The 25,098-nt window shown below is 37.6% G+C and overlaps 2 protein-coding genes across 3 annotated transcripts in view; one reads left to right on the top strand and one right to left on the bottom strand.

Annotated features, from left to right (window-relative positions):
• ART3 (ADP-ribosyltransferase 3 (inactive)) overlaps positions 1-25,098 on the top strand; it is a 140,626-nt gene that overhangs the window by 12,775 nt on the left and 102,753 nt on the right. The window lies entirely within an intron of this gene.
• CXCL10 (C-X-C motif chemokine ligand 10) lies at positions 7,523-9,787 on the bottom strand. Its single transcript, XM_058722245.1, has 4 exons — positions 9,655-9,787; positions 9,023-9,149; positions 8,715-8,804; positions 7,523-8,263 (listed from the first exon to the last, which is right to left on the bottom strand). Exons 1-4 carry the CDS (start codon positions 9,713-9,715, stop codon positions 8,245-8,247), a joined length of 297 nt encoding a protein of 98 aa, XP_058578228.1. The 5' UTR covers positions 9,716-9,787; the 3' UTR covers positions 7,523-8,244.

Genomic DNA, 25,098 nt, shown 5'->3' with positions numbered 1-25,098 from the left:
ACCTGCCCCTGAATGAAGCAAGAATGGTGTTATCAAATTCTAAATATGAACAGTGAATTAACTAAGTAGACTATGACAAAGAAAATTAAGAGACACAATTACAATCACTTTCCCCTTTTCCTTAAGGCCAGTATTCTTAGATCATGTTGCAATATATAGATCATTGTGGGCCATGTATTTTCCTAGAAAAAGGAGATTTCTCTCCCTCGGATTTATAACATGACCATACTACAGTAGATGGGTTCATTTGTTCTCTGTGTACCTCAAATTTTATTTACTTCGGACATTGGTGAACTTTCTACCCAGAAAAGGAATTCTTCTTCACCCCTGATCTAATTTATTTCAGAAAATAGACTTAAAATCTGTTTAGACTTTTTCTGAGCTGGATTTCTGCATGAGCCTTGGTTTTTGTCTTACAATTAAAAAAAAAAAAACTTATCTAAGAAATTACCTACTTATGCAGAGACAAGTGCACTTCCCCTTCCAGTTTCTATCCCTCATTTAGATTAGGGAAGGCAAGACCTTGTTCAGGACAAGGTAATGTGGGCTGTAGCATTTAAGAGCCAGTATGCCACTTCTCCCTTTGTCTTTTCTGTCATGACAGTGTGCAGTTGAGACAGGGGGCACTGTATTATTGAGTCAACATAGAGGCATTGCCAAGCTACATGGAACTTTGAGCAAAAAATAAACTTTCATTGTGTTAGATCTTTAGTATTTTGGGAGTTTGGTCTAACAATCTGTTATTTTTTGTGTATATTTTATATAACATGCATACAGCTTATAAATATACATTGATGGTGATGGCATACCTAGCAAATAAAGGCTCTCATAATGTAATTCTTATCTGTCTCTCCATCATTTTCTTTTTTTTTTTAATTTTTTTTTTAATGTTTATTTATTTCTGAGACAGGGAGAGACAGAGCATGAGGGAGGGAGGGGCAGAGAGAGAGGGAGACACAGAATCAGAAGCAGGCTCCAGGCTCTGAGCTGTCAGCACAGAGCCCGACGCGGGGCTCGAACTCACAAACCATGAGATCGTGACCTGAGCCGAAGTCAGTCTGTCAACCGACTGAGCCACCCAGGCGCCCCTCTCCATCATTTTGTACAATATTCATATCTCTAGTTTTATATTTACATTATTCCAGGTTGAAAACACTGTGCTATCTCACCCCTATGTCTTTGATCACATTCTTTGCGCTAGAATTCACTTTTTTCCTTTTACCTATTCTCTCTCTGTCTTTTTGGTATTACATTAGGGTTTTTTTTCTAAGTTTCTCCCATTGACGTATAGTTGACAAATAACATTATGTTGGTTTCAAGTGTATAACATGATTTGATGTTTGTTTATGTTGTGAAATGATTTCCCACAATAAGTCATTGTAGTAAGAATATTTTTCTTTTGATGAGAATTAATTTTTATTTGATTTAACTTTATTTTTTGTTTTTTAAAATTTACATCCAAATTAGTATATAGTGAAGCAATGATTTCAGTAGATTACTTAATGCCCCTTAACCGTTTAGCCTACCCCCCCTTCCCACAACTCCTCCAGCAACCCTCAGTTTGTTCTCCATATTTATGAGTCTTTTTTGTTTTGTCCTCCTCCCTGTTTTTATATTATTTTTGTTTCCCTTCCCTTATGTTCATCTGTTTTATTTCTTAAAGTCCTCATATGAGTGAAGTCCTATGATTTTTGTCTTTCTCTGACTAATTTCATTTAGCATAATACCCTCCAGTTCCATCCACGTAGTTGCAAATGGCAAGATTTCATTCTTTTTGATTGCTGAGTAATACTCCATTGTGTGTGTGTGTGTGTGTGTGTGTGTGTGTATACCACATTTTCTTTATCCATTCATCCATCTATGGACATTTGGGTTCTTTCCATATTTTGGCTATTGTTGATAGTGCTGCTATAAACATGGGGGTCTTGTGATGAGAAATTTTAAGATGTATTCTCTTAGCAGCTTTCAGATACTCAGTACGGTATTATAAACTGTAGTCACCATGCTATAGTTTACATCCCCAGTGATAGCTCTCTTTATTCTTCTATTTTGCTATGTAAAGTTGTTTGATATTCATGAAGATATCTCACAATTGGTTATATCCTGGAATTTTTCATTTCTTTGCTAGTTTGTTATGCTCTTTTAATGTAAAACATAGCATTTTTAAAAAGATATATTTATAAAGTTATTTTGAGAGAGAGCAAGCGTGTATGCAAGAGTGAGGGAAGGGCAGAGAGATAGTCCCAAGCAGGTTCCTTGCTGTCAGCACAGAGGCCTAAGTGGGCCTTGATCCCGTAAACGGAGCCCATATCAAGAGTCAGATGCTTAACTGACTGAGCTACTCAGGCACCCCTATATAAGTTTTTGTTTAAATTCCAGTTAGCTAACAAAGTGTAATATTGGTTTCAGGTGTACAGTATAGTAATTCAGCGCTTCCATACAACACGTGGTGCTCATCACAAGTGCACTCCTTACTCCCCATCACCTATTTAACCCATCCCTCTACCCACCTCCCCTCTGGTAATCATCAGTTTGTTCTCTATAGTTAAGAGTCTGTTTCTTGGTTTGCCTTTTTCCCCGTGCTCCTTTGTTTCTTCAATTCCATATATGAGTGAAATCATGTGGTGTTTGTCTTTCTCTGACTTACTTCACTTAGAATAATATTCTCTAGCTTCGTCCATGTCGTTGCAAATAGCTATATTTCAGTATTTTTTGTGGCTGAATAATAGTCGTGTGTATATACTTACATCACATTTTCTTTATCCATTCATCTGTCATTGGATCCTTGGGCTTTCCATAATTTGGCTATTGTTGATAATGCAGTTATAAACGTCGGGGTGCATATATCCCTTTTAATTTTTTTGTATTCTTTGGGTAAATACCTAGTAGTGCAATTCCTGGATCCTAGGGTATCTGTTTTTAACTTTTTGAGGAATCTCCATACTGCTTTCCAGAGTGGATGCACCAGTTTGCATTCCCATCAACCGTGCAAGAGGGTTCCCTTTTTCCACATCCTCACCGACATCCTGATTTGTATTTCCCTGATGATCAGTGATGTTGAGCATCTTTTCATGTCTGTTTGTCATCTGTATGTCTTATTTGGAAAAATGTATTCATGTCTTCTGCTTATTTTTCAATTGGATTGTTTGCTTTTTTGTGTATTAAGTTGCATAAGTTTTTTTTTTTTTTTACATATTTTAGATGTTAATTAACCCTTTATCAGATATATCATTTGCAAATATCTTCTCCCATTCCGTAGGTTGCTTTTTAGTTTTGTTGATTGTTTTCTTTGCTGTGCAAAAGCTTTTTAGTTTCATGAGGTCCCAATAGTTTATTTTTGCTTTTGTTCCCCTTGCCTCAGGAGACATATCTAGAAAGAAGTTGCTTTGGCTGATGTCAAAGAGGTTACTGTCTGTATTCTTCTTTAAGATTTTGATGGTTTCATGTCTTACATTTAGGTTTTTAATTACTTTTGATTTTATTTTTTGTGTCTGGTGTGAGGAAGTGGTTTCATTCTTTAGCATGTTGCTATCCAGTTTTCCCAGCACCATTTGGTTGAAGACACTTTTTTCCATTTGATATTCTTTCTTGCTTTGTCAAAGATTAATTGACCATATAATTAGGTTCATTTCTGGGTTTTCCATTCTGTTGTATTGATTTATGTGTCTGTTTTTGTGCTAGTACTATAGTGGTTTGATTACTACAGCTTTGTAATAGCACTTGGAAGTCTGGAATTGTGATGCCTCCAGTTTTGTTCTGCTTTTTCAAGACTGGTTTGGCTATTTGGGGTCTTTTGTGGTTTCATGTAAATTTTAGGATTGTTCTAACTCTGTGAAAAACGCTGGTGGTATATTGAGGGGGATTGTATTAAATGTGTAGATTGCTTTGAGTAGTATAGACGTTTTAACAATATTTTTTCTTCCCATGCATGAGTATGGAATGTCTTTCCATTTCTTTGTATCATCTTGGATTTTTTTCATCAGTGTTTTACAGTTTTCAGAGTATAGGTCTTTCACCTCTTTGGTTTGGTTTGTTCCTAGGTATCTTATTGTTTTGGTATAGTTGTAAATGGGATGGATTCCTTCGTTTCTCTTTCTGCTGCTTCATTATTGGCACACAGAAATGAAACCAATTTCTGTATGTTGATTGTTTTTCTGCGACTTTACTGAATTTGTGTATCAGTTTTAGCAGTTTTTTGGTAGTCTTTCTGGTTTTCTGTGTAGAGTATGATGTCATCTGCAAATAGTGGAAGTTTGACATCTTCCTTGCTAATTTGGATGCTTTTTGTTTCTTTTTGTTGTCTGATTGCTGTGGCTAAGACTTACATTATGATGTTGAATAAAAGTGGTGAGAGTGGACATCCCTGTCTTGTTCCTGATTGTAGAGGAACCTACTGAAAAACTGAGACCTCTCGGTTTTTCCCCATTGAGGATGATATTAGCTGTGGGTTTTTCATATAAGGCCTTTATTATGTTGAGGTATGTTCCCTCTAACCCTACTTTGTTGGGAGTTTTTATCATGAATGGATGTTGTACTTTGTCAAATGCTTTTTCTGCATCGATCCAAATGATCATATAGTTTTTATCTGTTCTTAATGAGGTGTGTCATGTTGAGTGGTTGATTTGCAAATGTTCAACCATCTTTGCAACCAGGGAATAAATCCCACTTGATTGTGTTGAGTTGTTTTTGTTTTTTTTTTTTGTTTTTTTGTTTTTTTTACTGTGCTTGATTTGGTTTGTTAGTATTTTATTTAGAATTTTTGCATCTGTGTTCATCAGGCATATGGGTCTGTAGTTCTCTTTTTTGGTGAGGTCTTTATCTGGTTTTGGCGTCAGGGCAGTGCTGGCTTCATAGAATGAATTTGGAAGTTTTCCTTTTTTTCTATTTTTTGGAATAGTTTGAGAAGAATAGGTATTAATTCATCTTGAAATGTTTGGTACAATTTGCTTGTGAAGCCATCCGGTCCTTGACTTTTGTTTGTTGGGAGTTTTAAAATTACTGATTTAATTTCTTTGTTGGTAATTGGTATGTTCAAGTTTTCTATTTTTTTCTGTTTCAGTGTTGGTAGTTTATGTATTTCTAGGAATTATCCATTTCTTATAGGTTGTTCAGTATGTTGGCATACAGTTTTTCATAATCTCTTATCATTGTATTTCTATAGAGTTGGTCGTTATTTTTTCTCTCTCATTTGTGATGCATTTGGGTCCTTTCTCTTTTTAATAGAGGTTAGAGGTTAATTTTTTCAAAGAACCAGCTCCTGGTTTCATTGATCTGTTCTGTTTTTTAAGTTTCTGTATCATTTATTTCTGCTCTAATCTTTTTTACTTTATTCCTTCTACTGGCTTTAGGCTTCACTTTTTAAAAAATTTATTTAAATTCAAGTTAGTTAACATACAGCAAGTATTGGTTTCAGGAGTAGAACCCAGTGATTCATCACTTACATATAATATACAGTGCTCGTCTCCCTTTCCTCCCCTCCAGCAACCCTCAGGTCTCTGTATTTTTTATTTTTTTCCCCTCGTTTCTTCAGGTGTAAGGTTAGGCTGTCGGATACTTTTCTTCTTGATGTAGGTGTGTATTGCTATACACTTCCCTCTTTGGACCACTTTTGCTGCATCCCAAAGATTTTGTACGTTTGTATTTTCATTTGTTTCTGTGTATTTTTTTATTTCTTCTTTGATTTCTTGGTTGACCCATTCATTATTGAGTAGCATGTTGTTTAATCTCCATGTGTTTGTGGTCTTTATGAATTAAAAAAAAATGTGTATGTACAGATTAAAGAACAAATTTTCACGTACTCACTACCTAGGTAAAAAATAGAACTTTACTGTAATTCAGAAGCCTCTTATGTGCCCCTCCCTGATTGCATTCTTTTCTCACTTTCTGAAGTAGTTACCATCCCGAATTTTATGGAAACCATTCCTTTTGTGTGTGTGCGTTCATCATATATGTCTTCATTCCTAAATCCAGTGTTAAGTTTGCCTGTTTTAGAATTTCATAGTAAATAGAACTATGCTGTATGTACTATTCTGTGACATGCTTCTTTTGTGCAAGACTGTTTTTGAGATCACCCATGTCGATGTATATAGTTCCATTTTGTGTATTTCTACTGTTGTGTAATACTTCATTGAATTAGTATACCCTTATTTACTTATCCATTCTATTTATGGACATTTGGATTGTGTCCAGTTTGCTATTATAAACAATGCTGCTGTAACATTCTTTAATATATGTAATATACAAGAATTTATCCGTGGTGTATGCATAGTAGCAGAATTGCTAGGACATAGAGTGCACACGTTAAATTTTACAAGATAATACCAACCTGGTTTTCTTTTTTTTTTTTTTTTAACGTTTATTCAGTTTTGAGAGAGAGTGTGAACAGAGGGAAGGGCAGAGAGAGAGGGAGACACAGAATCCGAAGCAGAATCCAGGCTCTGGGCTGTCAGCACAGAGCCCAACGCGGGGCTTGAACTCACAAACCGCGAGATCATGACCTGACCAGAAGCTGGACCCTTAACCAACTGAGCCACCCAGGCGCCCCCCAACCTGGTTTTCGAACCAGTTACGGTAGCTCTTTCCTCTTTCACCAGCAGTAGAGGGGCATTCCTCATTGCTCTACTCTTCCTGTCTCTTGGTATTTATCCAACTTAAAGAATTTTGCCAGTCTTGTGGTGTCAAATGGTATCCCAAAATGATTTGAATGTAGATGTCCCTGATTACTAATGATACAGAACAATTGTATATGTTGAGGACTTGTGCATTTTTTTTCCTGTGACATTCCTATTCATTTCTATTTCCCATTTTTCGCTTAGTTATCTATCTTTTCCTATTTTTCTTTTTATATATTCTAGATACAATTAATTTGCTGACTAAATGCATTGTAAATACCTCCTTAGTGATTAATTGGATGTGGGAGGTGAGAGAGGAATGTAGAATTACTTCCAGGTTTCTGGTTCGGGGAACTGAGTGGATGATATTGCTGTTAAACTAGGACATTTAAAAAAGGCAGAGAACTAGATCTGGGGAAGAAGAAAATTTGAGATATTTTAGAGTTTGATATTTCTGTAGGATATTCAGGTGGAGATATCACATAGATCTCTCCCTATAAGGGTCTGAAGCTCAGACAAAGTCTGTTATGCCACATCAGTCCTGAAGGAATCTTGTATGATGGGTCTTTCAGCAGACTGCAGTTGGAAGGAATATGGTAATTCTCAAAGTCATTTGTCTTCTACTGTGAGATTCTTTTATGAAATATATATTAGTTATTATTTTAATACCTTTTTGATTTGTTAACAATTGTATAATCTTTCTTAATGTTGCCGAGGGAGGGTGTCTGGGTGGCTCAGTCGTTAAGCATCTGACTTTGGTTCAGGTCATGATCTCATGGTTCATGAGCTTGTGCCCCTCTTCCTCACTTCCCTCCCTCCCCCGCACCCCCTCCCTCTGCCCCTCTTGGGATTCTCTCACTTTCTCTGCCCCTCACTCACTTGCACGCATACTCTCTCAAAAAAATTACTGCTAAAGGAGTACAGCATTTTTATTTTGAAAAACATCCAGGGTATGCCTTACATAACATGCATAGTATATATCTAGACTTAAAATTTTTTATTCATTCATGTGTAGTACTTCATTACACAAGTTATTCCATACACACTGAAAACAATATAAGACATATGTACATCTGAGAACTCAACTTTGTGCAGTTTTCATTAAATAATAGTATTTTCACATACATTTTCAGACATTTTTAGGTTCTTTTATGTATTTGGAATTGTGTACATATAACCACTGGAAGAATATGGGCCCCTTGGGAGGATAGCAGTAGAATCCCATGGAGTAAAGATCTTTCTTAAAAAAGCAAATTGTATTATGGCTATTTGTTTTTCTTAAGTTCTGAGAACTTTGATAAACCCAGAGGTGGGAATATCTTTAATAACCTTTAGAAGATATGAAAGGTGAGGAAAGTGTTAGTAGCAGGGCTAGGACCTGGTACATTCACTAAAAATGTAGCACCTTTAGCTTACAGTGCCAGAGCAGAGTTCGTACTAAACAGCTCAGGGTGATGAACCATCCACCTCCCTCAAGGAGTAGTAGCAGCTTATTTGGTGACAGTGGTTGGTCACCTTTTAGGAGAACTGCAATCCAGGGACAATTAGGGCTTGACAAGTATGTAGGGAAATGATGGCAGAGGTAGTCTCTTTCTGGTCCATCTTTGTCAGTACAGTGATTATGCTTCTGTGTTCAAGGAGATCTTTTAGACCTGTAGGAAGAGAAAGGGGATGTAAAAGTGTGATATGCTCAACTCTGGCTTCAGCCTGGGTTCTGCTTAGAACATTCTGAGTTCATAGGTAACTCGCAAGTCCCCAGGCAAAGTGGTGAGCTTTCCTGATGCTACATAGTCATTGTGGATTGCAAGAGCTGCTTTTTTAGGGACAGGAGAGGCTTGGGGGAAAATTTGGTAGCTTTGCTTGGATAGTTCTAGCTCTGCCTCAAGGTTAAAATGACCTATTGACACTTCTAGTTAGGAGCTAACTTTTGATACCACAGACGATGGCAATCTCAGTATAAAAATAAATACAGGTAGTGGCAGGCATGGTGGTAAACACACTTTTAAGCCAAGGGATCCCACAGGAAAGCTCACTGCAAATATTTCTGACTTCCCCAAATTGACATTTCTTAAAGAGCAATTCTGCAAATGACAGCAAACCTACCTTTCCTTGCTAATTGCTTTCACTAAATTCTTGATGGTCTTAGACTCTGGATTCAGGCATGTTTTCTCCCCATTCTTTTTCATTGTAGCACTGTAGAAGTAAGAGGGAAAATATTTAGAATGATGTTGGGCCAATAAAACAGGTGTAATATACAGTTTTTAAGCCAGATGTTTATGTTTCACTCTAGATGTTTCCCTTTGCTATGTAGAAGTCTTAGAATCATACAAAGCATTTATTGATTTTGTGATCATACATATTTAATATATGATTACAACTAGAGAAGTGACTTTCAGAAGGCATTTACTCACATGATTTCAACACGTGGACAAAAGTGACTTGCAGGAATCACTTCAAGTTTTTCTAAGGACCTTAGATTTACAGATAGTTCACTAATCTTGATACAGGTACAGCGTGGTGTTCTAGAGAGAGGTATTCCTGGGGGGAAAAAAGACAAGTACAGTAGGGGAGGTTAGTGCAGTTTTCGTTTTAGTCGTTTAGTGTGGACTGGCTACTACTTAGCAGAACCTATATCCCCATGTTATTTGAGGTAATCTGAGAGGGAATGATCCCATTATAATACAGCTCTGAATGATTGATTAGTTGATTATCTGAAAGAATGGAATTGCAACTTGTGAATTGTAAACTTATACCCCTGAGCCCAGTTCCTATGGTTAATTAAGTGAGTTACTTAAGAAGTATCTGTCTCATTCTCTCTGTCCTCATTCCCTTACATTTTCTCTATCCTCTTACTCTTCTGTTCCCCCATCCTTTTATTCCATTTGCCTTTCTGACCTGTGACCAGAGAGAATCTCTGCTCATTTAGTCTTCATTTATAGGCAGGCTGTAAAACTTTTGCAAATATGCTATTCCTGTAATTATAGAACTTCTACGCAGTCCTATTTCTGACCTTAGAAATTAAATATCCTTTCATGTTCCTTACCTTGAGTTCCACTCAGAGTCAGAAAGATAAGACAGAAAATAAGAACAGCTCGTTGGTTCATGGTGCTGTGACTGGAGGTTCCTCTGTGGTAGGCTCAGAATGTCTAAGCAGTTGAGTATCTCAGAAAACGTGGGGCTGGGATGCAGTATTTATTTGTAAAGGCACTTTCCCTCTCTAACTCTGATTGGATAACATTTTAGTTGACTAAGCAAAACCTGATGCCTGTTTCTTGGGGAAGTCCCATGTTGCAGAATCAAAGGTATTATTAGTATTTATTGTGGCTCGGAGTTATGGAATTTCCCTCCACCCCCATTTTTCACTAAGAGTGAGTTAGGTTTCACTTTCTAAAACATGAACTATTTCTTGGAAAACAGAACTTCATTGCATATGTGGTTATTTTTAATGAAAAAAAATTTAATGAAACTTTTAATTTTTTTTTAAATTTTTTTCTTTAATGTTTATTTATTTTTGAGACAGAGAGAGACAGAGCATGAACGGGGGAGGGTCAGAGAGAGGGAGACACAGAATCGGAAACAGGCTCCAGGCTCTGAGCTGTCAGCACAGAGCCCGACGCGGGGCTCGAACTCACAGACCGCGAGATCATGACCTGAGCCGAAGTCAGCCGCTTAACCAACTGAGCTACCCAGGCGCCCCTAATGAAACTTTTTAAATGAAACTTTGATTCTCATGTTTTGCCTCCTGCAAAATAAAGATGTCAACTTAATCCTCAAGTCAGAATCCTGCCTACGGGTTTTTTTTCAAGTTTTTATTTAAATTCCAGTTAACATACAGTGTAATATTAGTTTCAGATGTAGAATTTAGTGATTTATCACTTGCATATAATACCTGGTGCTCACCACGAGTGCCCTTTTTAATAACCATCACCTATTTTTCACCACCACACCCCCCCCCCAACTTGCCCTCCAATAACCATCAGTTCTCTGTAGTTAAGAGTCTGTTTCTTGGTTTGCATTTTTTTCCCCCTCCTGTGTTCATTTTTTTAAATGTTGGTTGTTTTGGGGGGGGGGGTGGGTACAGAGGAGCCGAAGTGGGCTCTATGCTGACAGTAGACAGCCCTATGTGGGGCTCAAACTCAAGAATCACGAGATCGTGACCTGAGCCACCCAGGCACCCCTCATTTGTTTCTTAAATTCCACATGAGTGAAATCTTTCTGTATTTGTCTTTTTTGATTTATTTTGTTTAGTATAATACTACCTTTCTCTATTCCACGCCATTACAAATGGTAAGATTTTATTCTTTTCTATGGCTGAGGAATACAGTTTCAAAATGAGTATGTCTTAATACTGTGTTTTGAATCTATTTTTTTTTTAATTTTTTTTTTTAACGTTTATTTATTTTTGAGACAGAGAGAGACAGAGCATGAACAGGGGAGGGGCAGAGAGAGAGGGAGACACAGAATCTGAAACAGGCTCCAGGCTCTGAGCTGTCAGCACAGAGCCCGATGAGGGGCTCGAACTCACAGACCGCGAGATCGTGACCTGAGCCGAAGTCGGCCGCTTAACCGACTGAGCCACCCAGGCACCCCTTGAATCTATCTTAATTTGCAGCAGTAAGGCATGAATATGGATATATTCACTTCATGAGTTTCAGAGATGTCATTTTTTAAATTTTTACAATAACTTGTTTCTAAAATTTTTTTTTTTTTTTATGTTCATTTATCTTTGAGAGACAGACAGAGAGTGGGGGAGGAGCAGAGAGAGAGAGTGACACAGAATCTGAGGCAGGCTCCAGGCTCTGGGCAGTCAGCACATTGCCCAACATGGGGCTCGAACCCACAAACTGCGAGATCATGACCTGAGCCGAAGTCAGACACTTAACCGACTGAGCTACCCAGGCGCCCCTATTTTTACAATAACTTGTAAAAAAAAAAATAGGAAAGTTATTTTCATTTTGTATATGGAAAAAGAACCTTAGGGGTGAGATAATTGTGTTAGGTCACACAAAGGTTGTCATCTGTTTAGTCTACCTATAATGCTTTTTCTCAGCATTTATCTTACATTTCTGTAATTACTTTCAGAGGGTAAGAAAAATTTGTTTTTAATTTAAAAAATTTTTTAAAAATTTTTTATTTTTTTAATTTTATTTTTTATTTCTTAAAATGTACATCCAAATTAGCATATAGTGCAGCAATGATTTCAGGAGTAGATTCCTTAGTGCCTCTTACCCATTTAGCTCATCCCCCCTCCCACAACCCCTCCAGTAAACCCTCAGTTTGGTCTCCGTATTTATGAGTCTCTTCTGTTTTGTCTCCCTCCCTGTTTTTATATTATTTTTGTTTCCCTTCCCTTATGTTCATCTGTTTTGTCTCTTAAAGTCCTCATATGAGTGAAGTCATAGGATTTTTTCTTTCTCTGACTAATTTCACTTATCATAATACCCTCCGGTTCCATCCACCTAGTTGCAAATGGCAAGATTTCATTCTTTTTGATTGCTGAGTAATACTCCATTGTATATATATATACCACATCTTCTTTATCCATTCATCCATTGATGGACATTTGGGTTCTTTCCATACTTTGGCTATTGTTGATAGTGCTGCTATAAACATGGGGGTGCATGTGTCCCTTCGAAACAGCACACCTGTATCTCGTGGGTAAATACCTAGTAGTGCAATTGCTGGGTCGTAGGTGGTTCTATTTTTAGTTTTTTGAGGAACCTCCACACTCTTTTCCAGAGTGGCTGCACCAGCTCGAATTCCCACCAACAATGCAAAAGAGATCCTCTTTCTCCGCATCCTCACCAACATCTGTTGTTGACTAAGTTGTTAATGTTAGCCATTCTGACAGGTGTAAGGTGGTATCTCATTGTGGTTTTGATTTATGTTTCCCTCATGACAAGTGATGTTGAGCATCTTCTCATGTGTCGGTTGGCCATCTGGGTGTCTTCTTTGGAGAAGTGTCTAATTCATGTCTTTTGCCCATTTCTTCACTGGATGATTTGCTTTTTGAGTGTTGAGTTTGATAACTTCTTTATAGATTTTGGATACTAACCCTTTATCTGCTATGTCGTTTGCAAATATCTTCTCCCATTCTGTCAGTTGCCATTTAGTTTTGCTGATTGTTTCCTTCACTGTGCAGAAGCTTTTTATTTTGATGAGGTCCCAGTAGTTCATTTTTGCTTTTGTTTCCCTTGCCTCCGGAAACGTGTTGAGTAGGAAGTTGATGCAGCCAAGATCAAAGAGGTTTTTGCCTGCTTTCTCCTTGAGGATTTTGATGGCTTCCTGTCTTACATTTAGGTCTTTCATCCATTTTGAGTTATTTTTGTGTATGGTGTAAGAAAGTGGTCCAGGTTCATTCTTCTGCATGTCGCTGTCCAGTTTTCCCAGCACCACTTGCTGAAGAGACTGTCTTTATTCCATTGGATCTTCTTTCCTGCTTTGTCAAAGATTAGTTGGCCATAGGTTTGTGGGTCCATTTCTGGACTCTCTATGCTGTTCCATTGATCTGAGTGTCTGTTCTTGTGCCAGCACCATACTGTGTTGATGATTGCAGCATTGTAGTATAGCTTGAAGTCCAGGATTGTGATGCCTCCTGCTTTGGTTTTCTTTTTCAAGATTGCTTTGGCTATTCAGGGTCTTTTCTGGTTCCATACAAATTTTAGGATTAATTGTTCTAGCTCTGTGAAGAATGCTGGTGTTATTTTGATAGGGATTGCATTGAATATGTAGATTGATTTGGGTAGTATTGACATTTTAACAATATTTGTTCTTCCTATCCAGGAGCATGGAATCTTTTTCCATTTTTTTGTGTTTTCTTCAGTTTCTTTCCTAAGGTTTCTATAGTTTTCAGTGTATAGATTTTTCACCTCTTTGGTTAGATTTATTCCTAGGTATTTTATGGTTTTTTGTGCAACTCTAAATGGAATCGATTCCTTGATTTCTCTTTCTGTTGCTTCATTGTTGGTGTATAGGAATGCAACCAGTTTCTGTGTGTTGATTTTATATCCTGAAACTTTGCTGAATTCATGAATCAATTCTAGCATTTTTTTGGTGGAATCTTTTGGGTTTTCCATATAGAGTATCGTGTCATCTGCGAAGAGTGTAAGTTTGACCTCCTCCTGGCCAATTTGGATGCCTTTTCTTTCTTTGTGTTGTCTGATTGCAGAGGCTAAGACTTCCAATACTATGTTGAATAACAGTGGTGAGAGTGGACATCCCTGTCTTGTTCCTGACCTTAGGGGGAAAGCTCTCAGTTTTTCTCCATTGAGGCTGATATTAGCATTGGGTTGTTCATATATGGCTTTTATGATCTCAAGGTATGCTCCTTCTATTCCCGCTTTCTTGAGGGTTTTTATCAAGAAAGGATGCTGTATTTTGTCAAATGCTTTCTCTGCATCTATTGAGAGGATCATATGGTTCTTGTCCTTTCTTTCAGTGATGTGATGAATCACATTAATTGTTTTGTGGATATTGAACCAGCCCTGCATCCCAGGTATAAATCCCACTTGGTCGTGGTGAATAATTTTTTTAATGTATTGTTGGAGCCACTTGGCTAATATCTTAGTGAGGATTTTTACATCGATGTTAATCAGGGAAATTGGTCTGTAGTTCTCCTTTTTAGTGGGGTCTCTGTCTGGTTTTGGAATCAAGGTAATGCTGGCTTCATAGAAAGAGTTTGGAAGTTTTCCTTCCATTTCTATATTTTGGAACAGCTTCAAGAGAATAGGTGTTAACTCTTCCTTAAATGTTTGGTAGAATTCCCTGGAAAGCCATGTGTCCCTGGACTCTTGTTTTTTTGGCAGTTTTTTGATTACTAATTCAATTTCCTTACTGGTTATGGGTGTGTTCAAATTTTCTATTTCTTCCTGTTTCAGTTTTGGTAGTGTATATGTTTCTAGGAATTTGTCCATTTCTTCCAGATTGCCCATTTTTTTGGCATATAATTGCTCATAATATTCTCTTATTGTTTTCATTTCTGCTGTGTTGCTTGTGCTCTTTCATTCATGATTTTATTTATTTGGGTCCTTTCCTTTTTATTTTTGATCAAACTGGCTAGTGGTTTATCAATTTTGTTAATTCTTTCAAAGAACCAGCTTCTGGTTTCATTGATCTGTTCTACTGGTTTTGTTGTTGTTGTTGTTGTTGTTTCAATAGCATTAATTTCTGCCCTAGTTTTTATTATTTCCTGTCTTCTGCTGGTTTTGGGTTTTATTTGCTGGTCTTTTTCCAGCTCCATAAGGTGTAAGGTTAGGTTGTGTATCTGAGATCTTTCTTCCTTCTTTAGGAAGGCCTGGATTGCTGTATACTTTCCTCTTATGACCGCCTTTGCTGTGTCCCAGAGGTTTTGGGTTGTGGTGTTATCATTTTCTTTGACTTCCATATACTTTTTAATTTCCTCTTTAACTTCTTGGTTAGCCCATTCTTTCTTTAGTAAGATGTTCTTCAGTCTCCAAGTATTTGTTACCTTTCCAAATTTTTTCTTGTGGTTGATTTTGAGTTTCATAGCGTTGTGGTCTGAAAATATGCACAGTATGAGCTCGATCTTTTTGTATTTACTTAGGGCTGATTTGTGTCCCAGTATATGGTGTGTTCTGGAGAACGTTCCATGTTCACTGGAGAAGAATGTATATTCTGCTGCTTTAGGATGAAATGTTCTGAATATATCTGTTAAGTCCATCTGGTCCAGTGTGTCATTCAAAGCTATTGTTTCCTTGTTGATTTTTTGATTAGATGATCTGTCCATTGCTGTGAGTGGGGTGTTGAAGTCTTCTACTATTATGGTATTACTATTGATGAGTTTCTTTATGTTTGTGATTAATTGATTTATGTATTTGGGTGCTTTCACATTTGGCACATAAATGTTTACAATTGTTAGGTCTTCTTGGTGGATAGACCCCTTGATTATGATATAATGCCCTTCTGCATCTCTTGATACAGTCTTTATTTTAAAGTCTAGATTGTCTGATATAAGTATGGCTACTCTGATTTTCTTTTGTTGACCATTAGCATGATAGATGGTTGGTTCTCCATTCCCTTACTTTCAATCTGAAGGTGTCTTTAGGTCTAAAGTGGGTCTCTTGTAAACAGCATATAGATGGATATTGTTTTCTTACCCATTCTGTTACCTTATATCTTTTGATTGGAGCATTGAGCCCATTGACATTTAGAGTGAGTACTGAAAGATATGAATTTATTGCCATAATGATGCTTGTAAAGTTGGAGTTTCTGGTGGTGTTCTCTGGTCCTTTCTAATCTTTGTTGCTTTTGAGATATATATATATATATATATATGTGTGTGTGTGTATATATATATATGTGTGTGTGTGTATATATATATGCATATACATACATATATATACACACACACACACACACACACACACATATATATATATATATTCCCCCCCCCCCCATATTTTCTCCTCTCCGTCCCCCTTAAAATTTATTGCAGGGCTGGTTTAGTGGTCACAAACTCCTTTAATTTTTGTCTGGGAAACTTTTTCTCTCTCCTTCTATTTTGAATGACAGCATTGTTGGATAAAGAATTCTTGGCTGCATATTTTTCTGATTCAGCACACTGAATATATCCTGCCACTCCTTTCTGGCCTGCCAAGTTTCTGTGGATAGGTCTGCTGCAAACCTGATCTGTCTTCCCTTTAGGTTAGGGACTTTTTGTCCCTTGCTGCTTTCATGATTCTCTCCTTGCCTGAGTATTTTGTGAATTTGACTATGATATGCCTTGCTGATGGTTGGTTTTGTTGAATCTCATGGGGGTCCTCTGTGCTTCCTGGATTTTGATGTCTGTGTCTTTCCCCAGGTTAGTAAAGTTTTCCTCTTCTGGGACCCCTATGATTCTGATGTTCCTTTTTAATGAGTCACATTTCTCTAATTCTTACATCGTGCTCTTTTGGCCTTAATCTCCCTCTTTTTTTCTGCTTCATTATTCTCTATAAGTTTGTCCTCTGTGTTGCTAATTCTCTGTTCTGCCTCATCCATCCTTGCCGCCGCGGCATCCATGTGTGATTGAAGCTCAGTTACAACATTTTTAATTTCGTTCTGGCCATTTTTTACTTCTTTGATCTCTGCAAAAAGGGATTCTAATCTATTTTTGACTCCAGCTGGTATTCTTATTATCGTGATTCTAAATTCTGGTTCAGACATCTTGTGTGTATCTGTGTTGGTTAAATCCCTGGCTGTTGTTTCTTTGTGCTCTTTCTTTTGGGGTGAATTCCTTTGTTTTGTCATTTTGAAGGGAGAAAAGGAATTAATGAGGTAGAAAAATAGAAATAAAAAAATTTTAAAAATTAAAAACACACAAATTGAATAAATGATGCTATATCTTAGGTGTGTTTTGGTCTGGGTGTTTGTAAGTGGTTTGGCAGATTAGAGAAGAAAAAAGGGGGGGCAAGAAAAGAAAAAGGAAATCGTTTGAAAATTTGAAAAAGTGAATACACTGTAGTAGACTAAAATAAAATGATGGAAGTAAAATAGAATTTGAAAAAATTTACATAAAAGCAAAAAATATAGTCAAAAAATTAAGAAAAATATTTTTAATAGAAATTGAAAGCAAAAATTAAGCTTTTCTGTTTCTGCATTCGAGAAAAAGAAAAGAAACGAAAAGCAGAAAAAGGAAATTGTTTGAAAATTTGAAAAGGTGAATACACTGACGTAGACTAAGGTGAAATGATGGAAGTAAAATAGAATTTGAAAAAATTTACAGAAAAGTAAAAAATATAGTAATAAAAAGAAAAATATTTTTTTTCAACTTTTTTTTTTTTTTAATTTATTTTTGGGACAGAGAGAGACAGAGCATGAACGGGGGAGGGGCAGAGAGAGAGGGAGACACAGAATCGGAAACAGGCCCCAGGCTCCGAGCCATCAGCCCAGAGCCTGACGCGGGGCTCGAACTCACGGACCGCGAGATCGTAACCTGGCTGAAGTCGGACGCTTAACCGACTGCGCCACCCCGGCGCCCCGAAAAATATTTTTAATAATTGAAAATAAAAATGAATTTTTTCTCTTTCTGTATTCAAGAAAAAGAAAAGTGTAGAAGAGAAAAAAAAAAAATTGAATAGATAGACTTGCTAACAGATTGAAGTAGGACTGAAATTACTTCATTTTCCTCTAGAAGTCAGTTGATGTAGTGCTTTATAGTCCATAAAGGAAGCCGGCGGTGAGACTTGTGTTCCTGAAGAGCCAAGTTGGCCCAGTTGGGCAGGGCTCGGTGTAATGGCTCTGCTTTCCACTAGATGGCGCTGCTAGCCTCCTGGGGTGGATTGTTGCTGCTCTGGTAGGAGTGTATGCGCGGGAGTGGTGAAAATGGTGCCACCCAGCTACCCAGTCTGTTCTCCCAGATCAGCAATCGCGCACCCGTCTTCTGTCTTCAGCTTTTGTCCACTCCCCACGTTTTCACTCTCCATGACCAGGCCCCAGGCAGTACCTCTCTCCCGAGTTTTGTCTCAGATGTGGCTGTTTTCCCTGGCCCCTTGTGAAGGACTGCAGCCTTGACCTGTTCCGCCCCTCTGCAGGAGGGTCTCATCAACCAGTGGCCAAATGAGCAATGGCCGAATGTTAGCTGCTCCCAGGAACGCTTGCTGGACCCTGCTGCTGCTGGTGCCCCAGACTGCGGCCAGACGCCAGCCGCCCCAGAAAAAGTTCGCGAGATAGTGTAGCAGCAGCGTTTCAGGGATTATGGAAAATTACAACACACATCTGGCACCAGGCTTCACTCTTAACGACCTTGTTCCAGCACCAGTGAATGTGGCCGTTTTCTGGGGTCTGCTGGGACCAGGTGGCTTCAACAGTTTCCACCAAATGTCCTTCCAGCAGTGGAGCTGCTTTTCCCCATGTGGCCGGAGAACCTCCCGGCCCCCACTCTGTTCCTGGGGATTCGCCTTTCCCACCAGAGCACCGACAGGTATCGAGCTGCAGGGTTGCAGACTTCGCGCTCCCCTTGTTTACAGTCTTAATGGCATTTAAACCCTCTCCTTTCTCCCTTTTTAGTTTAGTCCCTGCAGCTGTTTCCAATTTTCCACTTTCTGTCCAGCTGCTTTTGGGGAGGGGTGCTTTTCCCATATTCTCATCCCCTCCCCAGTCTCCATCCTCTCTGTGCCCACAAAAGCAGCTCCCTACCCTCTTCAGCTTCTTGCTCCCCAAATTCACCTCTTTGTGCCGTGTACCTGCTGAATTCTGTGGTTCAGGTTGTGTTAATCCTCCAATCAGTTTTCTAGGTGTGTTGGTCCGGCTGTGTATCATGGACGCAAGACACACAAAAAAACTTCCATGCTGTTCCACCATCTTGCCTGCTCCCCTGAGAGTAAGAAAATTTTAAAAATTCTTCAGTAATAGCAATTTTTCATCCTTTGTAGTTAAATCCAATTTTTGGAAATAGTTCAGCCAAGCATTGTCTTTTTATCAAATACTGTAAGTAATAGGTTTGCTCTTCTTGGACAAGGTCAAAGGTATGGAACTGGCAAGTTTTAAAGAATTCCAGATACGGAGTAAGCATCTGACTTTGGCTCGGTTATGATCTTGTGGTCGGTGGGTTTGAGCCCCGTCTCTGTGCTGAGAACTCAGAGCTGGGAGCCTGCTTCAGATTCTGTGTCTCCCTCTGTTTCTCTGCCCCTCCCCACTTATGCTCTGTCTCTCTGTCTGTCTTCTCAAAAATAATGTTAAAAAAAAAATTAACTCCAGACATGTTTTGGACACTTGTAACATCATTAGAATAAGTGAATAGTCTCCAACATGTAACTATTTTGACAGAAAACATTACTCATTTGGCTATTTGATTACTGTTAGTAAACAGAGTCTGATTTTTGTTAGTGTTAGTAAACAGTTTTTGTGTATTACAGGAAAGTCCCTGAATGAAACATTATAAGACAACATCTAGACTGGCATAGGAAAATGATTAATAACTGTAATAAGGTTATTGCAAAACACCAAAGGATTTCCTTTTTGAAGAAAACTTTTAAAAGGGTTCATGAGTAGAGAGACCTTGGTGGGAGAACAGGATGGAAACAGGTTGACTTGACATTGATACAGCTCTAAGACATTGTCAAATGCAAAGCAAAGGGGAAAAAAGGTATTCAATTAGTAGCAGTAATAACAACTTAGCATAATTTTAAGTGGGCAAATAGGGGCAAAAACTGGTTTCTTAGTATTCAGTAGCACTTGGCAGATTATTCATAGCAGACAACATCAGTAGGAGGCAGATGATACCCGTATAATGTAACATGTTGGGCCTAACAGTGGAAGTTCAGTACCCAACTGATAGAACAGTCTGATTATGTTCTTTGCAAGTGATTGGCAACGGGATCCAAGATGAAATGCTGTTCAAAATACAGGCATTACACTGCAGTGGGAAATCTGTTTAGGTGAATACTTGGAATCTAGGGAAATATCTGGGGAGGTCTTTTCATAGTCAGCTAAGCTACAACAATCTTCAGATAAGCCAGGGAAAGGCAAAACTTCCATCCTAGGATTAAACTAGTTTAGCTGGTACATACAGGTTTAAAACTTGGCATAGACACTAAGATAAAGCCTATATCTGCAAACTGGGCACACGTAAAACTTGGAACCTCAAATGTAGGAATTTCATCATCAGAACTGTGTCTGAGTTGCCTGAGGCAGGCCAAAATTGCTGGAGTGCTGAATCCCAGGTCAGTCTGTTCCAGGGATAAGCTTTCCAGTCAGTAAGTCAGGGGATTTGTGGGAAACTGGAAAGACAAAAGGGAGAGAAATGAGGCAGGAACTGATAGAACCCAGAAGACTTTCACCCAGGAAAGAGACTTTCATCTGATGAGGAGGGAGAGGCTTATGAGAGACAGGGACAGAAGGGGACCTCCCATAGCTGTTTGTGCAGAATTAAAAATTAGACTGTGAGTAAAAATGCCAAAAATTTCAGAGAAATGTCTGACATGAATGGAAGAGGCTTTGAACAGTTCCAACATCAAACAAACAAAAAAGTATGTGGTGATAATTTCACTTTTGTTAGGATCTAAGTTCTCAGATAAGATGCTCTCTGTTTAGCAAAAGTAAAGAGAGTTTGAGGCACATTACATATGAAGTGGACCAAGTATCTCTTATTGATGAGAAAATATTTTTTATTTAATATTTTTTATTTAGTTAAACATTACATAGCAAAAACTGCGGGTCAGGCTATGTTTGAAGTGCTTTATGATTATTGGCTCAGTTATTCTTTAAATAATGACTCATTTAACCCAGTAATTCTAACTCTAAAGTCCATGTTCTTAACAGCTCTGTTATGCTACCTCTTTACAGAGAGTATTGTTCTCGATTTTGATTTCTGATTTCCGTTTTCTCTAAATGGCTAAAGCCATCTTTGTAGTTACTTTGGGTGCCTCAGTAATTGAACACTCAGAGAAAAAGTTTAATAAATAAATAAAACTTAATAAATTAAAACTTAAATAAATAAATAAAACTTAAAAACTGGGTTTAATATTAAAGTGAAAGATGGTATTGTACATATAAGTTATTCATGTAAACATACAGATACACATGAATGTTAGCTAGTAAACAATTAGATAGTGTGTATATACTTCAAAGTACTTTTATTCACTTAATTTTTTTAAGTTTTTAATTTTAATTCCTGTATAGTTAGCATAGTGTTATATTTCAGTACAATATGGTAATTCAACAGTTCTATATATTACTCAGTGCTCATCGTGATTAATATACTCTGTAATCCCTATCACCTATTTCACCCATCTCCCTACCCACCTCTCCTCTGGTAACCATGAGTTTGTTCTCTATAGCTGAGTCTGTTTCTTAATTTGTCTTTTTTCCTATGCTAGTTTGTTTTATTTCTTAAATTCCACATACAAGTGAAATTGTACACTGTCTTTCTCTGACTTATTTTGCTTAGCATTATACTCTCTAGTTCCATCCATATTATTGGAAATAGTGGAAATGTGTGTACACACACACACACACACACATATATGCACACACATACACACACACCCCCAACATTTTCTTTATCCATTCATTTATTGGTTGATACTTGGCCTGCTTTCATAATTTGACTATTGTAAATAATGCTGTGGTAAACATAGGAGTGCCATGTATCCCTTTGAATTAGTGTTTTTGTATTTTTTGGGTAAATACCCAGTAGCATGATTGCTGAATCCTAGGATAATTCTTTTTTTTAAATTCATTTTAATTTTTAAAATTTTTTTTGAGAGAGAGCACACAGGCAGGGGAGAGGGGCAGAGGGAGAGAGAGAATCCCAAGCAGACTCCATGCTCAGCACCAAGGCCAATGTCGGGCCTGATCCCATGACCCAGGCGTAAGTTGGGAGTCAGACACTCAACTGACTGAGGCACCCACGCACCCCCTGAATCTTAGGGTAGTTCTCTTCATAATTTCTTGAGGAATCTCCATATTGTTTTCCACAGTGGCTGTACCACTTTGCATTCCTACCAGTAGTGCATGAGGGTTCCTTTTTCTCCATATCCTCACCAATACTTGTGTTTTGTTTTTAGCCATTCTGACAGTTATGAGGTGATATCTCATTGTAGTTTTGATTCGCATTTCCCTGATGAATGATGTTGAGTGTCTTTTCATGTGTCTGTTGGCCATTTGTATGTCTTCTTTGGAGAAATGTCTATTCATGTCTTCTGCCCATTTTAATCAGAGTATTTGTGTTTTGTATGTTGAGTTGTATCAGTTCATTAGGTGTTTTGGATACTAACCTTTATCACATGTGACATTTTCAAATACATACTCTCATTTAGTAGGTTGTTTTTTAGCTTTGTTGATTATTTCCTTCATTATGCAGAAGCTTTTTATTTTGATGTCCCAATGGTTTATTTTTCTTTTATTTCCCTTGCCTCAGGAGATGCATCTAGAAAAATGCTGCTATAGCCAATGCCAGAAATTACTGCGTGTGTTCTCTTAAGGATTTTTATGGTTTTACATCTCATATTTAGGTCCTTAATCTGTTTTGAGGATTTTTTTTTTAAGTTTTTTTTTTTTTTTAACGTTTTATTTCTTTTTGAGACAGAGAGAGACAGAGCATGAACGGGGGAGGGGCAGAGAGAGAGGGAGACACAGAATCGGAAGCAGGCTCCAGGCTCTGAGCCATCAGCCCAGAGCCCGACGCGGGGCTCGAACTCACGGACCGCGAGATCGTGACCTGAGCTGAAGTCGGATGCTTAACTGACTGAGCCACCCAGGTGCCCCTGTTTTGAGGATTTTTTTAATGTGGTATAAGAAAGTGGTCTAGTTTCATTCTTTGCATTTGGCTGTCCAGTTTTCCCAGCACCATTTGTTGAAGAAACAGTCTTTTTTCCATTGCATAGTCTTTCCTCCTTTGTTGAAGATGAATTGACCGTATATTTGTGTGTTTATTTTTTGGGTTTTCTATTCTGTTCTTTTGATCCATCTGTTTTTGTGCTAGTACTATACTGTTTTGATTACTGTAGCTTTGTAATACGACTTTGGAAATCTGGGATTGTGATGCCTCCTGTTTTGTTCTGCTTTTCCTTTTTAAAAAATTTTTTAAATGTTAATTTATTTTGGGGGGGGGAGAGGAGGGAGGGACAGAGAGAAATGGAGACCCAGAATCCAAAGCAGGCTCCAGGCTCTGAGCTGTCAGCACAGAGCCCAATGCAGAGCTTGGACCCACGAGCTGTGAGATCACGACCTGAGCCAAAGTCAGATGCTTAATCAACTGAGCCACCCAGGCACCCCTGATTGTTTTTGTTTTTGTTTTTTTACCAGAAATCTAGATCCCTTACAAAAGTTCTTGATATTATTCTTAACCATTGCAGTTTGTTAAATCATTATAAAATGTCATTCTTTATCTCTAACACTTTTTGTCTTGTCTATTAGTGTAGCTACTCAGCTCTCTTTTGGTTACTATTAGCATGATGTTTTTCTGTTCTTTAAACTATTTTGTCTTTGAATCTAAATTATGTCTCGTCTAAAAAGTGTACAGTTGGATCAGGTTTCTTTAAAAATCCATTCTGCCAATGTCTGACTTCTGATTGGAGTGTTTAGTCCATTTACATTTAATGTAATTAATAATAAGGTAGGCTTTACATCTGACATTTTGTTATTTTCTTCCTCTATGTCTTGTCTTTTTTACTTCTCTTTTCTCCTATTACTGCTACCTTTTGTGTTACACAGATATTTTTAGTTCATTATTTGATTTCAATAAAGAAAATGTGTGATTAACTCATTTAAAGTATATAGTTCAAAGGTTTTTAAGTATATTCACAGAGTTGTACAACAGTCATCTCTTTCATTTTGAAATATTGTTTTGCAGGATAATTCTTGGTAATAGTATTTTTCTTTTAATACTTTAATTTAAAAGCCAGAGGGCAGGAATGTGACATTTTCATAGTTTCTGATGAGACCTTAGTTGTTCATCTTTTTTTAAAATTAATTAATTAATTAATTTTGAGAGAGAGAGAGTGTGTGCAAGCGGGGGAGGGGCAGAGAGGGAGGGGAAGAGAGAGAATCCCAAGCAGGCTCCACACTGTCAGTGCAGAGCCTAGTGTGGGCCTCAAAGTCACAAACTGTGAGATCATGACCTGAGCTGAAATCAAGAGTTGGACACTCAACCAGCTGAGCCACCCAGAAACGCCTATTTGTTAGTCTTACTGAGGCTCCCTTGTGCATGATAAAGCACTTTTCTCTTGCTGCTTTAAAGATTCAGTCTTTGAATTTTGACAGTTTGACTATAATATTTTAGTTGTAGATCTCTGGAGTTTGTTGAGTTTCTCAGATACTCAGGTTAATGTTTTCATCAAATTTTGGAATATCTTGGCTATTATTTCTTCAGATATTCCTTCTGCCCCTTCTTTCTCTTTCCTATTACGTATATGGTGGTATGCTTTATGGTGTTATGTTCATCTCTGAGTGTCCATTTTTCTTTATTCTTTTTTTTTTTTTTCTGAAAATTTCAGTTACCTTGTCTTCAGGTTTGCTGATTTTTTTTCTTTTGCAAGTTTAAATTATCTGTTGCACCTTTCTAGTGAATTTCTTACATCGGTTATTATACTTTTTAAAGCTGGAGATTCTTTTTTATAATTTTTTACTGATATTCTTTATTCAGTAAGGTGGTGTTCTCATTCTTTTAATTCTTCAGACATGGGCTTCCTTTAGTTCTTTGAACATGTTTATAATAGTGGCTTAAAGTCTTTGTCTAGTAGGTCCAGTGAAGAAGTCTCTGGGCTTTTTCTGGAATAGTTTCTATTGAATGCTCTCTAAGTGTGTATGAGTCATACTTTCCTCTTTCTTTGCATGTTTCTTTGTATTTTGTTGTTGTTGTTGTTGTTAAAACTCGATATTTTAAATAATGTAGTAACTTGGGAAATCTGGTTTCTCCCCTCCTGGGGATTTGCTGTTGTTGCTGTTTCTTTAGTGATTTTCCTGAACTAATTCTGTAATGTCTTTATCATTTATTGTGTATAGCCACTGACATCTTTGTTTAGTTAGCTTAATGGTGAGCTAATGA

Source organism: Neofelis nebulosa, chromosome 3 (genome assembly GCF_028018385.1).
Source record: "Neofelis nebulosa isolate mNeoNeb1 chromosome 3, mNeoNeb1.pri, whole genome shotgun sequence".
Taxonomy (NCBI): Eukaryota; Metazoa; Chordata; class Mammalia; order Carnivora; family Felidae; genus Neofelis; species Neofelis nebulosa.
The sequence above is the reverse complement of the archived record's forward strand: the minus strand, read 5'-3'. Positions and strand labels throughout refer to the sequence as shown.

Excerpts from the sequence above, each read along its gene's own strand:
- CXCL10 (XM_058722245.1), bottom strand. The coding sequence starts at position 9,715 with ATGAACCAACGAGCTGTTCTTATTTTCTGTCTTATCTTTCTGACTCTG. Across the intron at positions 9,150-9,654 it reads GACTCTGAGTGGAACTCAAG|GAATACCTCTCTCTAGAACA; the intron begins GTAAGGAACATG and ends TTTTCCCCCCAG. Across the intron at positions 8,805-9,022 it reads TGTCCACGTGTTGAAATCAT|TGCTACAATGAAAAAGAATG; the intron begins GTGAGTAAATGC and ends TTACTTCTACAG.